Source organism: Diorhabda sublineata, chromosome 1 (assembly GCF_026230105.1).
Source record: "Diorhabda sublineata isolate icDioSubl1.1 chromosome 1, icDioSubl1.1, whole genome shotgun sequence".
In the NCBI taxonomy this organism is placed as follows: domain Eukaryota; kingdom Metazoa; phylum Arthropoda; class Insecta; order Coleoptera; family Chrysomelidae; genus Diorhabda; species Diorhabda sublineata.
In genome coordinates, this window is record NC_079474.1 from 7,484,350 (window position 1) to 7,503,121 (window position 18,772).

At 33.1% G+C, this 18,772-nt stretch overlaps 1 protein-coding gene across 1 annotated transcript in view; it reads left to right on the top strand.

Moving 5' to 3' along the window:
* Window positions 1-18,772, top strand: part of LOC130442556 (dihydropyrimidine dehydrogenase [NADP(+)]) — a 32,427-nt gene that overhangs the window by 9,043 nt on the left and 4,612 nt on the right. The window contains exons 3-16 of the mRNA XM_056776768.1: window positions 489-659; window positions 4,163-4,324; window positions 4,378-4,562; window positions 4,628-5,084; window positions 5,143-5,353; window positions 5,416-5,600; window positions 7,109-7,315; window positions 8,441-8,605; window positions 8,696-8,848; window positions 9,008-9,128; window positions 9,258-9,452; window positions 10,798-11,039; window positions 13,011-13,274; window positions 16,763-16,920. Of these exons, the coding sequence (XP_056632746.1) occupies window positions 489-659; window positions 4,163-4,324; window positions 4,378-4,562; window positions 4,628-5,084; window positions 5,143-5,353; window positions 5,416-5,600; window positions 7,109-7,315; window positions 8,441-8,605; window positions 8,696-8,848; window positions 9,008-9,128; window positions 9,258-9,452; window positions 10,798-11,039; window positions 13,011-13,274; window positions 16,763-16,920 (2,876 nt within the window). The remainder of the gene's footprint in view (window positions 1-488; window positions 660-4,162; window positions 4,325-4,377; window positions 4,563-4,627; window positions 5,085-5,142; window positions 5,354-5,415; window positions 5,601-7,108; window positions 7,316-8,440; window positions 8,606-8,695; window positions 8,849-9,007; window positions 9,129-9,257; window positions 9,453-10,797; window positions 11,040-13,010; window positions 13,275-16,762; window positions 16,921-18,772) is intronic.

Sequence of the window (18,772 nt, forward strand, 5' to 3'; positions counted from 1 at the left end):
TTTTGTTGGAGGATATTATGTCAAATTTTCAGTCCATGTTTTCTTGATATTCCGCTCCTCCATATCATTATCCTCTATGATCGATTTTTCATGCCTTGACGTCCGTTTTTTCAAATCATATAGGCGGTGTTCTGACCTGAGATGTATGTTGTTCCCACTTTCTCGCTGCGATACTGAGGAACCCACTGTTTGCAGCTGGTCTGTTAATCCAACTCTTTTTAGAGAATGTGGCCTAACTGTAGCTACCAGAAATCTTCTTCTTCTATTTCATACGCTACCAGGTGTAATTCACTGTATTGCTTTATTATACTTACTATATTTACAATGGAAACCATAAGAATTTAATTATGATACGTGGGAAAATGAAGTGATTATACTTTCAACAATAAAGTTTTAAAATAGACCACGTAAAAAGTTTTCGCAATAAATGATGAAATAGTCAATAATCAATTATTTGGTTATTCTAGATAATAATCTGTACATTTTAGAGCTGTCTTCCTTTGGAAAACAATTTTTCCGATATAAAACCTACTACTCTGAGTGAAAGAGCGGCTTTAAAAGAAGCGGCAAGGTGTTTGAAATGTGCAGATGCTCCGTGTCAAAAATCCTGTCCAACACAATTGGATATAAAGTCTTTCATCACTAGCATTGCCAACAAGGTTAGTATAATCTGAAATATATTTATGTTTTGAATCAAGTGATAAGTTGGAACATTTTTATTATAATGCATGGACTTATAGACTAGTGACAAGATATTTATAACCCAAATATGCAAAATGAAAATCTAAAATTTGCGAATAAATATGCAAATCATTTAGTCAAAATATGCACGAAAATATTGAAAATATGCAAAAAATTCATATGCATCAATTTATCCATGTAATTTTTAATAAAGATATTTTAATTTTTTATATAGGTACAAAATAGAACTTAATATAAATTTATTAGATACAAAAAGCAAATTGTGGTTAGTTCAAAAAAACAGTGCGCTAAATCAAAAAATTTTGTCTTCCGTCTAAATAAAATAATGTATAAATGGGAAAGCTTCTTTTCACATCAACTGATGTAATAGGGGCGCTTATATAATTGCTAATCATTGCAGGATCCAAATAAATGGATTTAGTAAATTCTCCTTTCAAAATATCAGTTAGGTGGCTAAGAAATCGGAACCCACAATTTTTTTCAATCACTTTTTCAATTTTTGAAAAATTATGTCTCCCGTTTTGCCTGCGACATTTTAAAATGCTGTATCAGATTGTTTTATTAGTTTTACACTTCGGGTTAATGGCAAATTAGATTTCTCAATTTATGTTATTGCTCTAGAAACAAAGATATAATTGGTTTTTATAAAAGAAAGCTGTTATTTCAATCCTGTGCTTTTTAATAACTTTCTAACATCAGTCAGGGATTGGGTAGTTTCATCACACAAACTGAAATTGAATTGGAGGTGGAAGAGAAGTGTTTTGTAGTTTTGAGTTTTAATGTTGGCAACGACGACCTGTCACTGTTAAGTGTCTTTTTTGATGATCTTTTCAACGAAGTGGAGTAATCACCAAATTTATCAAAAGGATAATGATTTTTAACAAAAATAAGTACTTTGGTAGATAGTAGAGGTAGTCAGCAACGAGTCATCGTCCAACGAAAGAAAACAAATATTTGAATATAACCTCAAAATTTCAGCTGATATTATGTATTTTTTTGTGCGTGTGTGATCAATTATTGTTAATTTCAAGCGATTATTTTAAATAAATTTTGTTTTATTAAACAAAAAAGATATATGGTATCTAATTAAGTGAGTAACTACCTACCTAAAAACATATTAATCGTGCATTTAGTGAATATTTTGATGGTAACATTTGCTGTGTTATTTGCTTTCAAGAAGTTCAGTTGACACGAAGGTTTGTCCGACGTTTTGGTCACAAGTCTGCAATTAAATTTTTCACCTATTTTACTGTATTTTAAAGGAAGGAATCAGTTTATGTTTCAAGTGTTAATAAATAAACGTAGCATGGAAGTGATTCCCTTCTACTCTTCTACTCTGCGTACCATCTTATTCTTGGCCTCTAGTTCATCCATATTCTATGTCCATTATTTTTTTTGTTGCTCTAAAACTCTCTGTAGGTGATCCAGCCATTCTATTCTTTGGGATATTATCATCTTATTTAGTTCTGCTTCTCCAAATAGATTCCTTATTTCATTATTTGTTCTCTTCAGCCATAAATCTCCCTCCTTTTTACCGCCTAGTAACCTAGTTAGTATTTTTCTTTCTTCTCGTCCTCTGCTTTATTAAGAATGTATAGATATAGCTTCCCCTTTCTGGAGAATTTTTGGGATCTCATTATCGCGTTTAGCGCTTCCAACTCTTTATTTCCCCTCGGCATCCTCGCTTCCAGATTTTCACGTTCGTTACCGTCGTCCTTGATAACCAGTTCACTCAAGATAAACTTTGAACTTGTTCTAAGCTCTTTGCCTTATTGTCATTCAGTTGTATTGACAAACTTCTCATTGCTCTTTTCCTTTGTGTTGTTGTTTCTATGAAGGCTCTACTCGTTTTCCGATATTGAAAGAATCACTACATCGTCTGCGTATGCCTGTTGCGGTGTTCTTGTTTGTAGTGTCCCTGTTCTGTTCAGACTTATTTCACGTACTATCCATTCTGATACTATATTGAGCAGAGTAATGGATAAGAATATCTGTCACAGTATGGTAAGTTTTTTGGAAATCTATGAAGACTGAGTAAATTGGCAGATCCTATTCATACCCCATTTACTGTATTTGCCTCAGAGTAAAAATATGGTCTGTGACTGATCTTCCAGATCTAAACCCACATTGGTAGTCTCCGAACAAGTTTTCTCCATATAATCTCAAAGTTTTATTTATGGGTTTTTAGGTTGTATCCAGTAGCGCTATACCTCTTTATCCTTTCTTGTGTTTTGGTACCCTTATTTCCATTTTCCACATTTCTGGTATTGTCTCTTGTTCCCATATACTGCTTATTAAATGATATATTCTCGTCTTCAGTCCAGTTCCACCATACTTGATTAATTCTAGCTTTTTCATCCTCTCCCGGTGACTTGCCGTTTAACAATGAGCAATATGACGTCCTCTAATATCAGTGGTCTAATCAATACATATGTAAAAATGCTTATGCCGAATAAAACCTCTAATTTTCTCAATAACATCCAAATATAAGGGATCAACGTTGTTTCTTCGAGTGTTGATTCACCGGGTACATGGAATTTACAATACTTTTACAAAAAAATGTGATTATGCAGATTTGGCAAAATGATGTAATCATTGTTGTTAAATGTATCTTGTTCATTTAGCTCTTCAGATATTGGTTGGAAACATTGCCTTACTGTGGGTTGTGACACGTCCACTGATTTCAAATTACCCATCTTTGTAATATGAGCAGTTTTCTTGTGTCAGTCTATTTGAATTTTTTATCCCAACATTATGCAATAAAGGAAATCGAAAGTTAAAAAATCAAATTGAAAAGCGACATAATCAATACAAACAAATAAATTCAAAATGTAAACGAAAGCGCCCTGATATCAAAAAATATAGGAAGAAAAACAAATCAAAGCTAAAACACACTTTGTATAACACATATCGACCGATTTGGCACCCATTTTTTGTATTGAATATACAAAAATATCCATTTTCATACGTCTTCAAAAGCACAAAATGAATAAGAGCCGACACAAATTAGTCTACATCCTATACAGACCTCTTGACAGGGTAAAGGGTTTAAAACGACTTATTTTGAATTTAAGGCTGGGAATATTCATACTTTCTTTTGGAAACGTTTGACTACCTGCTTTAAGATTACCTTCTTCAGAATTACGAGTGTTAAAGCTACATATTTTTTCAAATTTGTTTAATTATACACAATATGCTCTCTTCTGAGGAGATAATTAAAATTTCCTCACTCAAAACATTGATAAGCTGTTATAGATCTGATACTACACTAACTAACCAAAATAACAATTTTAAATACTTCCATTTAAAAAATATTTTTTTAATATTGGTATCAATATTTAAGATTTAGAAGTACAGTTACAAACAAAAAGTTCTCCTATAATATTTGTTGATAATTGGTGTTTAAAACACCTCATATTAATGTCTCATTTTACTTCAATGTCTTATATTACATTTGTAGAATTATTATGGTGCTGCCAAAGCGATATTTTCTGATAACCCTTTGGGTATCACTTGCGGTATGGTGTGTCCTACTAGTGACTTATGCGTTGGAGGATGCAACTTACAAGCCTCCGAAGAAGGCCCTATAAATATAGGTGGATTGCAGCAATTTGCTACAGAAGTAAAACATTTCATATAATTTTGAGTCCATATTTTGAATTTGTTTTATTACAGGTGTTCAGTCAAATGGGTATAAAGCAGACTAGGGATCCTAAAACTCCAGATCCAAAAAATTTCGAGTCAAAAATTGTTCTTTTAGGTGCAGGACCGGCTTCATTATCTTGTGCGACGTTTCTTGGTCGCTTAGGTTATCAAAATATAACGATTTACGAAAAGAATGATGTACTTGGAGGTTTGAGGTATTGCTTCAACTTATTTTAACGGTTCCCAAATTGCTCGATAATAATTTTTATATCAATTTCAGCGCTTCGGAAATTCCTCAATATCGTCTACCAATCAATGTAGTGAATTTTGAAATAAATCTTGTACTTGATTTAGGAGTGAAAGTAGAAACAGGTCGCTCACTCTCTTCGAAAGATCTAACCATAGAAAATCTACTCAAAACCTCGAAGGCGATTTTTATTGGTATAGGTCTTCCCCAACCAAAATTGGACCCTGTATTTGAAAATCTAACCGAAAAAATGGGTTTCTATACATCAAAGTCTTTCCTGCCAAAAGTATCCATGGCTAGTAAAGAAAATCCTTCGAAGTGTTTTTGTAAACAAAACATAACATTACCGAAGTTGCATGGAAACGTTATAGTATTAGGAGCTGGGGATACTGCTTTTGATTGCGCAACGTCTGCTTTAAGATGTGGCGCGAAAAAAGTTTTCGTTATTTTCAGAAGAGGATTCACCAATATAAGAGCCGTGCCAGAAGAAGTGAGTTTTGAATTTTTCATCATTTATTTATTTCAAATAAATCGTATTATTATTTCAGGTGTCGGTTGCTGTTGAAGAGCGATGTGAATTAATTGGATTCCTGTCTCCGTATGCCGTCAATGTGAAAGATTGTAAAATCGTATCTGTTACTTTTTGTAGAACTGAAGAAACTGAAGATGGTAAATGGATCCAAGATAAAGAACAGTTAAGTACGATTAAAGCAAATTTCTTGATCTCGGCTTTTGGTTCTGGACTTGAGGATTCTGACAGTAGGTTCAAAATAAGTGTAGAATCAAAAATATGATTGACTTTTTTTTCTAATTAATTTTAGCTATAGCTGCCTTGGCTCCATTAAACTTATCAACTCGAAATCTACCAATTGTGGATACTAAGACAATGCAAACATCTCATCCATTAGTTTGGTGTGGGGGTGATCTGGCAGGCGTTGCAGAAACAACAGTAGAAGCTGTAAACGATGGAAAGATTGCAGCTTGGTACATTCATTGTGCTTTGGAGGTAAAAAATATGGTATCCAAAGAAAATCAGTTTGTTGAAGGCATAAAATATTTCTTCTTTAGTAAATCATCTGTAGGTCGGGAAATTTAACTAAAAAGACCATTTCACCTGTTGCGCAGAATGTCTCTTTTGTACTCCTTTGGTAGGACACGGATACTTTTCAACAACCTCTAATGTGGTTCTATATGCTTAAATCTATTACCAAGTATATCAAGTTCGCTATACAAACTCTTTTCTCTGTCACAAGAAAGGTACTTCTCCAGCACATTGGAAACTTGGGTTCAATCCACACCAAAGTTATGGAGAAAGTCACTAACCAGCAAATCTTGATATATCTTCAGGCTGCTAACATCATTAGTGACCATTAATACAGTTTTCGTGAACATAGATCTCCTGGCTGGCCTGGTCAACAACGTATGTAATAGAGAAATATGGAAAATGAAGAGCAATCGCACTGTATATATCGGAGGATTTGACAGTTTGGCTTGTCAACCTTTTAAATGAATCAAGATTATGCGGTTTGTCGTTCTTACCCAATCAATGGCTCAGTAGCTTTCTCAAAGACCGATCTATCCAGGTTGTTACCGATGGACATACCTCAGAAAGTTTTGAGTTCAACGCTGGTATTTCCCCAGGATTCATTTTGTCAACTACTCTCTTTCTCCATTAAAAACCTACTCGACAAAACTGCAACCCCGATATGTAACTTTGTCGACGATAGCACACTGGTGTGCTAATAAATTTGGCTCTGGATCTTCACCATCAATATCGATCTTAAAAACATTCTGAACTGGGGTGGAAGCAATCTGATTAAGTTTAATGCGGCAAAGACCTAGACTGTTGTTTTAGAAGAAACGCTGGCACCGAAGCTCAGGATTTAGTCCTGCCTGATAATATTACCGCAAATTCACGTGTTGGGCGTTGAGGTTGGGAGCAATATGTCCTATCATAGTCAAGTGGTCGAATTAACTAAGGCAATTTTACAAAAATTTGGAGCCCACTTTAGACAAAAAAGCTATATACTTCGCTACAACCTTGAATTCTCTACAATGCCCAGCTTCGTTGATATTTGGATTGTCGCTCGCACTTTTGGAGCTCGTTTTCCAAGCATACTCTACCAGATTTCTACAGCATAGAGCATCAAAGAAAGCTCGTTGATCTGACTATATTTTACCAATTCTAAAACAACAGATACTCTTCCGAGCTGTTCAACATAATTCTACCTGTGGAATCAACTGTAAAGGCATGTCTGTCCTAAACATTATAAAAAAATATCCAATATGAGAAACTAATTTTTCATATTTTTTATTAGTGTTTTTTTTATTAGTGTTCCACTTCAAATCTTCATATTTCACTCTTTCATATCTCAGGATTTCTTTGTAAAATATTTTTATTGATCCATATTCATACCACCCTGTGTATGTTTTAACAAAATTTATTGATAATTCTATGGAACTGGAAATATGACATTGGAACCTGTAATAAATATGATTATTTCTGTTTTCTAGGGCCTATCACCAAATACCAAACCAACTTTGCCTCTATTCCACACAAGCATCGATGAAGTGGATATTTCGGTGGAAATTTGCGGTGTGAAATTTGAAAATCCATTTGGATTAGCATCAGCTCCACCGGTAACTAGTGCCCCCATGATACGGAGAGCTTTCGAGCAAGGATGGGGTTTTGTTGTAACTAAAACATTTTGCTTAGATAAGGTAAGAAAAGATCAATAAGTAGTAAATTTGAATAAATGAAATGAATTTCTCATATTCATTCACCCTTATAAATGCCTTTCGAATTAGTGTGGCTTCATAAATACTGTTTGTAAAATACCAGGTAAAGGTATTGTTCACTGCTTTATTCTAACTTTTCTGATTTTTGAGTGTGCTAAGCTGCAATGGAATTTATTATAGAATTAATTAATATAATCGTGCGCTATATCTTTTTTCGTGGATTTAAAAAAAGACAGTAGGATATGGAGAACAGAATTCACAGATTACCACCTTAATTAAATGAAAATGTTACCATTAGACAGACAGAATAAGATTGGTTAAAAGAGGCAGTCTGTAAATAGTTATTTCTAATCCTAGCTTCATCATCAGAATGGAGATTGATCTGGAAAAATTGAAGCTGAAATACTGAGTAATGAAATCTGTCCTGCGATCTTTCAGATTCAGTGAAATGGGTTATGTCGCTATCATTGCTATCATTGCAAAAATGCGTTAAAGTATTCATTTATTTAAATCTCGCATTTCACTTTTAATTGATTATGACACTTTTTAGATACAATATTATAATAAAATAAATAGAATTGAACTGTATGACCATCAAATAAAACTAAGTAAAATTCCGAATACGAAAAATTTTCTTTCCAAATATACGCCGATTTTCGTCAATTTTATTCTCAGAAGTTTTTCGGCCTGCAAAGCTTCTTGCGCTATTACACCGCTCTTAGTTGGGACTCCATAAACCTAGTTTTGCACGTTATAAGGTTTTTCAGCTGAGTTTTCCGGCACCCCTCTCATTTGAGGTTATGAGGTTTTTGGCATTTTCATATCCGACCTGTGCTAACCATGAGAAGTGGCGTTTGGTGATGTACTAAGTTGGGGCCGCCAGTTTACAAGCTAAATTGGTGCACACCTTATCGACCCTGGCTCTTGTTTTAGCTATTAGACGGAGTCTAATAGATATACATCCTATATTCAATATTTTATTGCGAAATTTATTTCTCTCGCCAATCTGCTCTTCAATACCAACAGAATTCATTATTCTTATCAATTCGCTTATAAAATGTTGAATTTGCTTAACAATAAGACAACCATGATATATTTCTTTTCCAGAATCAAGTTACTAATATTTCACCAAGGATAATTAGAGGAAATACTTCTGGCCAAAACTACGGTCCACATCAAGGTTCATTTTTGAATATTGAAGTGATTTCTGAAAAATGTTTAGATTATTGGCTGGAAGCTATAAGAGAACTTAAGAAAGATTTTCCATCGAAGGTAATTATAAATATTAAGGCGTTATAGTCTATTGTTTGGAATTAGAAATCCATTAACAATTGTGTTTGTATAACATGGAATTATTTTCAGATAATTATCGCTAGTGTGATGTGCGAATACGATGAAAATGATTGGACGGAAATCACAAAACAAGTTGAAGCCGCTGGTGCGGACATGTTGGAATTAAATTTGAGCTGTCCCCATGGTGTTAAAGAATCTGGTATGGGTTTAGCTTGTGGACAAGTAAGTTAATATTTCCCTTCTTCACATCCAAAGCATCCAACCAAGTAATCAGTGAAAAAAAACTTGATTGGTTTAATGTTTTTATACTAGTTCATACTCAATTTTTTTAACGAAAATTTTATAAGCAAATGAATGATGTTAAAAGATATTTTGTTTTAGAAACCAGAATTAGTAACGAATATTTCCAAATGGGTTAGAAAAGCTGTTAGAATACCATTTTTCATTAAACTAACTCCGAATATTACTGATATCACAGAAATAGCACAAGCTGCGAAAGACGGTGAGAGTTTTCGTTATTATTATTATTATTATTATTATTGTTATTATTATTATTATTATTATTATTATTATTGTTGTTGTTGTTATTATGAATTTTAATGAAATCATCTGGGTTTTTTTTTCTATGAAGGAGGAGCTTGGGGCGTATCAGCTATTAATACAATATCAGGTTTAATGCAAGTGAACCCCGACGGTACAGCATGGCCTAATGTTGGGAAGGCGAAAAGAACAACTTATGGTGGTGTTAGTGGTAATGCCAGTAGACCAGTTGGACTTAGAGCTGTTTCTGCGATCGCTAATAAAATACCAGAATTTCCAATACTAGGTAATTTGATTTCATTATTATCGTGATACCTCAAATTTGATATTTCACGCTAAGGGTACCATTTTTTCATGTTTTTCCCCATATGATTTGGGTGGATCATTTATCCACGCCACGAAAATATTGTCGTAACAACAGCTCTCAATAAATTGATTTTCTTAGCAATATTTTGTTAACTGTAGTTCAATTAATTAATTTCACTATAGCTTCTACTTACTTGTCACATTGGTGTGAGAGTTTTGTTTCTTATATTGTCGTTCAAATGTAGTTGTTCAATTTTTTTTTCAAATAGTCATTGAAATATATGCTGTTTGTATACCAAAATTCAGAGGCAATCGCCTCACAAGTCAATTGTTGAGTTTTTATTTAGGTATGAAATACTAAATTTAGGTTTCATATATGATCATATATTGGCGTAAGAAATCATTTTGCATAAATAGCTCCAAAAGTACTCTAAATTATCAGTTCCTTCCTGTTCTTGTTTCATTCTAACGAAACGCGACAATTATTGGAACTATTCATGCTGGAAAGCTCAGGTAAATTGGTTTGAACACTTCCATATTATGATTCACATTTTCGGGTGCTACTTTGTCTTCTGAACGTCGTGACTGTTGAATATAATCGGTGTCACAGTCACTCCAATGATGTTTAAGTGATACCTTTGCGAGAACGATCTATTTTCTGGATAAAAGCTTTTCGCGTATTTATTTGAAAAGCTTCTAACAAACAAGCTATTGCGAGTAAAGAACTCAAAATGTCCATATAATAATCGACAATTAGTGCAATACACGGCATAGATCAAATCAACTCGCAAAATGCAATCATCACATCTCAATAGTGCGTTTGATACAGTTAGTAAATCGGGACCATTTGGTAAACGAACTAGAAAGATTAACTAACCAAAAAAAAAAATAAGAGCACCGATTTACATGAGTTTAACATATAAAAGAACTTGAGTCAAATGTCTATCCTTAACAGAATTTATATTTAGTCCATTTAAATGTTACAATTTGAGGGCCAAACTGAACATTTTTCTGAGGACGCAATTTAATTTATGGGTCATGTAGGGGTAGCTTAACCTCAAGTTTGTGGGGTTGCCGTCTTTGTTCCCCGGTCGCTATCTTGGAAAAAAGGGCGAAAACAAGTTTTTCGCGATATCTCGGAAACTATCAATCTTACAAGAAATTTCTTTTGCTATAATTATGTTTGTTCAACTTTTTGCCATAAATCCAATAAAAAATGAGCAAAAAAGTAAAAAACCTCTTAAAAATTATTTTATGCGTTTTTTATTGATTTCACCAATTGTCAGAACAATTTTTACTAATGATCAACTCCTTTTTTTTCAAAGGTGTGGGTGGTGTAGAATCTGCAGATACTGCATTCCAATATCTGCAATGTGGAGCATCTGCAGTTCAAATTTGTAGCGCTCTTCAAAATCAAGATTTCACACTAATAGAGGATTATTGTACCGGTTTGAAAGCTTTGCTTTATCTTGATGGAAGACTAGCAGGTTGGCAAGGACAAAGTCCAGCAACATATAAGCATCAAAAAGGAAAAAATGTTATCCCACTTTATGACGAAAATGGAATGGTAACTATTATAGAAAAAAACATTTTATCATAATACTCAGGATGATAGTAGGTATCGGCTGTTTTAATAAGTTTAGTCATTCCATAAGAAAAATCCGATTTAAAAGTATTCAATTATTCAGTATACTTTCCTTGAACTTCAATACACTCGTTCAAATGATTTTTTGAACTTATGAATGGCGATTAAAATCTAATTCAAGTGAAAAAGGTACTAGGACCAATTCTGAATCTGCTTTCTGCTGATCTCCCTATAACCGATGTTATTATCTTAGCCATGAAGAAACTGAAGCTTCATGACCCGCTAGACCTACCCACAGGCGTTAGTTTAATATCAATAACACATTAAACGTAAATACATATCTACAAGTAATATTCTCTAGATCATTTATCATATGTTATACAAATTACTTATTATTTTGAAAAAGAGATATTTTATTTATAAAGAATGGAAATGGGAACGAGAGGACGTAATTTACAAGCAAAATTACTTGCAGGCGAAGTATCTGTACATAAAAACTCCTTCAATCTCTTTTTTTTAATGAGGATTATGTGGTAGACTAAAATCTAGCCTGTTGTTTTAAATCCTCGCACAATATACTTATTATCCTTTCTAATATGCTCCAAATTTGTTAAGAAAGTCGATTACGAGGGTGTTTATATTCTACTGTTAGCGAATGGGCACCCATTTTGCACAGATTTTTCTATGATACAAAACTTGAAGCAAAATATCTCTCACACCACCTAATGAGATACCTAGGGCTTCTACTGAACCTTTTTCGGTTACTTCATGTTTTCACATAATCGTATCAAACTTTACACGTGTTTAAAGAATGTAATAGTACTATGGGAAAATTGAAACCCTATTAGGTTGTGCCTCTTATTGAACACAGAACTTATTCAAGAGCCGATTAGTAGAATTGAAAATTCATTAGAATAAAAAAGGTGTTAGGGTAATTTGGAATTAATTGATATAATTCTATTGTTCAAGGCGTCTCAAAAGAAAGTTCACCTTTGTATTGTTTATTGCGTGAACGCAGCTATATGGAATGACGCGGGATGTATGTCAATCGTAGCCTGGCCCTTATGAATTCAGTCGCTATGGAGCGTTTCTCGGGAGGGGACAGTGTGTTGTGCGTGCGCGTATTTTACAAAAACGATAACTGTAGCACAAGTAACAATATTCACAATGCTCGTCACTTAAATGATGCGCTAGGCGATGTGAAAATGAGTCGAGAAGTTTGAAAAAACCGGAGAAACATTGGATAAATCATAAAACATAGATAATATTACTCTGTCTGTTCGTGGCGAGCCTAATTTGCTCAATCGGAAGCATGATGTTGCTTTAAACGTGCCTAGATCATCAATACTTCGCATTTGACACAAAATTTTGGGACAGCACTAATACTAATATATAATAATAATTAAGTGTATGCTGGTTAGTGTCTTGAACTCATAAACCAGATGATTGAGCGCTTTCCAGCATCTTGTTTTCGACTGAGGCTCATTTACATCTTAATTGCCGCTATTGGAGTGCAACCAATCCATAACACAAATATCAGATATTGCGTGTATTCGTGCCAGAGCTGCAAAAATTTCAATGGTTATAACTAAAGAAAATAGTTCAAGTAGGACAGAGCCGCTTTTCACACGGTCAGTAGATTTCTGCCACGCAATCATGAAATTGACCTCCAGGAGTGGTGACATAAATTAACCTTCACGCAGTTCCGGTTTAACCCCTACCGATGTTCTTATGGGTTTATGTCAAATCTAAATTTCATGTTGACAAACCAGCTTCTTAAGCATAATTAAAGGAAATATCTGTCACGGCAAGCCGTAATATTTAACAATGTATTTTAATGTATTTTAATATGTAATAAACATATCACTTTTGTTGAAATGTTTTTTTAATGTGAACTTTCTTTTGATACACATTATACTTGAATATATTTAAATGTATGTATAATTGTTATAGAAATTACCACATTTTGGGTATTATCAAACAAAGAGATATGAATTGTTAAGCGAACTTTATAAGAAATCGGAATGTAAAGACAGAAAAGTAATACATCATGCAGGCAATCATACTACTGATGCTATGAATGGTTCCGTTGCACAAAATGGAAATGAAAACTTGTCGATTCCTACTGTCAAAGATGTTGTTGGTCGATCTTTGCCAAAAATCGGAGACTATAAATTATTGAATAATAAAGAACAAGTTGTTGCACTAATAGATGATGTAAGTGTTGACCTGAGTAAACATATAAGAATTAGTTATATAATTTAGAAAATAATCATTATTTTATTTTTCTTTCCAGACTAGATTTAAATTGTATTTTTTATTATTCGTTATTTCATGAATGTATTTAATTGTTAGAATGACTGAATAAAAAAAATCTAGCTCTCGAAGGAGAATGCTACTAAGTAACCTTTCGTGTAGCCAATTAGTACTATTAAAAGAACTTGAATTATTATTCTGAAGCAAGAGTAGCCGCCAAAGATTTCCTGAAAGGAACAACTTCCGTATTCGCTAAAAGATTTTGATAACCTGTCTTCAAGTTCGGCTACGTGACTATGCCTGGACATATTGCTACCAACCTTAACACCCAGGTGATATTTTATGTCCAGACAGGATCAAACCCTAAGCAGACTCAAGATATCTCAAGAGTTGCCGGTTAAAGGCTTTCTCCACGACCTTGGCATTGGCTGGGACTAGAGCAATCGGGGGGTAGTTGTTGGGAACCATCTTTTTTTGGTATGGCCCGAACCGGAGCAAATTTACAATCTACAGGAAACAAAAAAGTTTGCATAACGGACTTATTCATTCGGCTGTGCATTTTGTCAATACTATTAACGGCATTCCATCTGGGCTAATATCTTTATTAATGTCCAAGCCCTTGAGAAGTTTGGCCACATCTGGGTGTCGAAATTCTATATTTGTGGCATCGATGTAGTGCAGGCAGGCTGGGTGGTAGTTTTTCCCGCGAATCAAGAGTTGAATTTGTAGCAAACATGCGACCCAACAAGTTCGCATTCTCTTTTGCGGTCACTGCACATCTTTTCCAATCAATAGTGGAATTTTTGACTCATAAAAGCCTCACCGCTTTTTATACAGACCAGAAAGTCCTTGTTCCATTTGGAAAATTGATGAGTTTGTTTCTACTTTCTCATTATATCGGTCCTCACAAGCATATATGGTCTGCTTGCAGATATTTTCGAGACAATAAAAGTTCTACAATTTTCGGCACTAGGATTTGAGAGTCATTTGCGATAAACAATATTTTTGTTGTTGACTGCTTTAGTGCGGTTATTATCAAATTGTTATCTGCCAAGCACTCGCAATAGACTAGGACGTCGTTACTTTAAATGTAACCCCGACATAATTGTCCGGCATCAATTAAAAAAAACACAGTTCTAAGATGAAATAAGATAATGCCAAAAGAAGAAGTCTTGGAATGAATAAATATTGATCTTGGCGAGCCTGTTGTAGAAGAAATTCGTGACTAGATGCTCAAATAAAATGTGTCAGATCCTCATGCTATATGGAGACCTACAGCCTATATGGAGTGAAATAAGTGCTGCAATCGAAACAATTATACTTGAGTCAGCTACTACAATGTTTGTTAGTTTATTAAACATTAGGTCTTTTTGAAAAAAGAATGCATACATAAATATTTACCATAATCTTTATTATAGTATGTACATATGAGTTAGCCATGCTCAAAAAAGGTTTGTTTCATTTTATCTATTTTCTTATTTATTCTTCAATTGTTTTTACATAGGTATATAGTATAGTGTAAAGGTGCATGATAGTATATTCAAAATTTCAAATTTACAAGGTTTTTCCAAGGACGTTTCAGATTGTTCATATGAGGCCCTTGTTCATCAACGTGTTCTGTCTAATGTATTGTTTTACTTTATACTTTGTGAATGGTTCTACGTATTTCTAGATTATCTCGACTTGCAATTGGTTTCTCAGTAATTTTTCCTTTTCAGTTAATTCTGTCCGAATTAATCCCTTCTTTTTAATTGATAATGTAATGATTTCAAAATATTTTTTATTGTCATTGTCATGAACATCATTGTTACTAATATGACCGTGACCGTTGGTTTCATTTTAATAAAAAAATGAATCGAACAATTGTTGGCAAGTATCGCATATATAGCATTATCATTTTAATTAGGGTTTTTGTAAGGTTTTGAATATTTTAGAGTCGTATATGTTATAATATCTCAGAATGATATGGAGAGACGAAATTAACTTAAATGTTATGAATACTTTACTTCTGAGAAGAAGAACACAGGAGCTACCAATAAATGTTGAGAATTTGCTTCATTTAAAAAAATTTAAATATAAAAATTCTAAAGGTTTATAGGCTATTGGAATGATATTTAATAGGTTTCGTTTGTACAATAGATCCTTGGTAAACCGAACTTTCAAAAACCAAAAACTACTCTTTGAACTCGTGGAGAGTTCGAATTATAATATATTATGCGTGCGTCTTTTGATAAAATTAATTTGTTAAGCTTATGAGACACATATTATAATCTGGTCGATCTTATTTATTAATTTATTAGAATGTTTTATCCCTCAGATACTCAGCATCATCTTTTCCGATAAAGACAGCCTAGTCCAAAGAATTATACATTGCTGATATAACTATGAATTAAAAAGCAACAGACAATATTTTACGAAAGCTGGGCTACAGTCTCATCATCAGGGTTCTGTAAAATTCTCCTATTCACTGATTTTTGAGAAAGTGGAAATGCTGTCTGTTGAATACCCTTGGTTGCGTACAAAACTTTCACGTCGAAACCCTTATTTTTCACCGTTTTTTTTCTGTTGCATTGAATTGCTTAGACAATAGATGTTTTCAAAATTTTTTAATGAGAAACATTTTCTATAAAATTTTGTATAGTTGAACCCATAACTTAATACAAGCTGTGCATTTTGACGGCATGTACAATTTGCCACCCTGTGTAATCAAACCATCAGTATCCAGATATCAGGGCCCTAAGAGTAACAATGGAAACCTAATTTTAACAAATCAATATTTCCAGTTACCCAAGCATACCTTTGCTCTTGCAAACGAACAGGTAAATTTACAAATTCAAAAGATCTTTGGCTTTTTGATACGACAAATAACTGAATTTATGATTTCCTGTTGACTTTGCACAAGTTATAAAAGTGATTTTCTCTTTAGATACCTACAAGGTTTTTTACTTTCATTCCATTCACAAGCTTTTCTTTGAGTGTTTGAAAGGCCTACGCATCTCATATGCCAGAATGTTATCTAACCACACCTAAAACAGATTACCTAATAAACGTCTTTGCTGTAAAAATTAAGATAAAAGTGCTTCTTCAATATTTAGCGTTTTCCTTGAACCTGGACCTTTCTGTTTTTTCCTGGGGTGGAGGGTAGAGTTTTACCAGCCTACTCTGCCAACCCGTGCTGATAAAACTTTGCAGTTCACATGCAATAAAACGTACTTCTCTTTACACCCTACGCTTGCGGGGTCTGTAAATTTGGACAAGGGGTTCCTCCTACTTGGTTACGCCAAGTTTGTAGAGTTGTGTCGATGTGCACATATATATAAAGCAGCACTTGCTTATGAGTACATATTTATTGTTAGGGGGAGTTTCGTTGTGGCTTGACTTGGGTCCTATGATCTATTTTTAATGTTTTTGTTTTTATAATAATAAGACGCATCGCTTCGTTTTTACAGGATTTATGTATAAATTGTGGAAAATGTTACATGGCTTGCAATGATTCCGGATATCAAGCAATTCATTTTGATCCCAATACTCATATACCCAAAGTAAACGATGATTGTACGGGATGTACTATGTGCCTTTCGGTTTGTCCAATTATTGATTGTATCATGTAAGTATTTTTGTACTTTTCACTCATGTGTAAAATTAAAAATGTGTCTTTAGTTCACAGCATATGGGATATCATCAAATTTATGTTTATAAAAAGATCATGCATGATATAAAATCTAAATTGCAAACATTGGATAATGATAGTTTTCAAAAATGAGCGCTACATGTACAAGGTGTATATCATAATGATTTTGTACATTTTCCTTTTGTCTACTTCACATGTAGCTAGGCTCATTTTCTTCTAAGTACTATAATTTTTATAAATTTCTGTAACTTACAGATTAAATACAATTTTTCAATAATTATTAGTCAATATTAATACTGGGAAGTCATTAATTATAATGTGATAAATAATTCCAAAAGTTACCAGTAGAGTAAATGATCATTGGACTGGATTATAATATTTCACTTTGTATTAAACCAGAATATCAAATAGAAACGAAAAAATAAACAAAAAGCATATTTTAAATTAAAGTTACATCAGTCTTAAGTAAATTGACGATAAAATGAATTCACTAGTCGACAAAAAAATTTTTGTAGTAACATAAGAATGAATAGCATATTATGATAAAATGGACCTATACAAAAATATGAAAAAAATAATTGTAACACGTGAGGTTTTTATGTTACATTTATAGAACCATATTAATTTGTGAAATATTTAATATTTATTAAAAAAACAATTTCACGTTTTTTAAATCGTATATATGGACAATATTTAGAGTTAACATCTAATAAACATTCCGATTTCACCATAAAATCTCCAAGAGCTAGCTGGTGGTCCGCTTTTGTTGACTAGTGTTGTTGGGGTGTATTTCACGTAGTTGAAAAACTGAAGATCTCCGTTTAGTCGTGACTTTCAACGCGCTTGTTTCTTGAAAATTGAAAATGGTGAAAGATATAAAATCGTTTTGTGAGTTTTGTTTAAAAAAAATGAATCTCTTAAGTCGTTCACTGACGATACTTTGAAACGGTGTAATGATATTTTGTCTATTTGAAAAGAACATAATTTATCCATGAGTGATTCAATTGATGGCGCGACGTTTTCTCCACGTAAATCAGAATTACACCAACAAGTCCTACGTTCTACATACATTGCTACATTGCTCACCTCTGGAGTCATGCTTATCTACCAGTTGCCACCGAATTTTCGCCGATGGATTATGGAAAGGTACAGAAGGAGGATAAATATCATTTCAAATGGTTTGAAGGTGATCAACTGGCACCAAATATTAGCAGCATTACAAGTGTTGCCAAGACAACAGGTATATATATTATATATTCTTAGAACTTTCAAACGAAAACGATAATAGTTTACTGCGGCAAATAATAACAATATGTGATAAATAATTCCAAAAGTTACCAGTAGAGTAAATGATCATTTGACTGGATTATAATATTTCACTTTGTATTAAACCAGAATATCAAATAGAAACGAAAAAATAAAAAAAAGCTTCAAGATAACACTCAAAAAGAGGAAGAAACTGAAAAACTGAATGACGAAGAAGACGAGGGAAGTGAAGAAGATAAAAGAGCGTATGACTTGTCAGATGATAGTAGTGAAGAAACCGAATATGAATCAGATACAATTATAGAATCTGATGCTGATAACTAACAGTAACATAATGTATCATATGTTCTTTGGATTAGTTTAATATTTAAAAACATGTATTGATTACGCATTTAAAAATATAATTTACAATAATCTGTAATACTTGCGTGAACATGTAATTGAAAATGAAAATATCGAAAAAATAAATATGAATAATAATAAATACGATTATTGACTTGACTAAAAATTATTATAATTAAGTTTAAAACTAGTTTAAATAATATAAAATTATTAAAAAAGG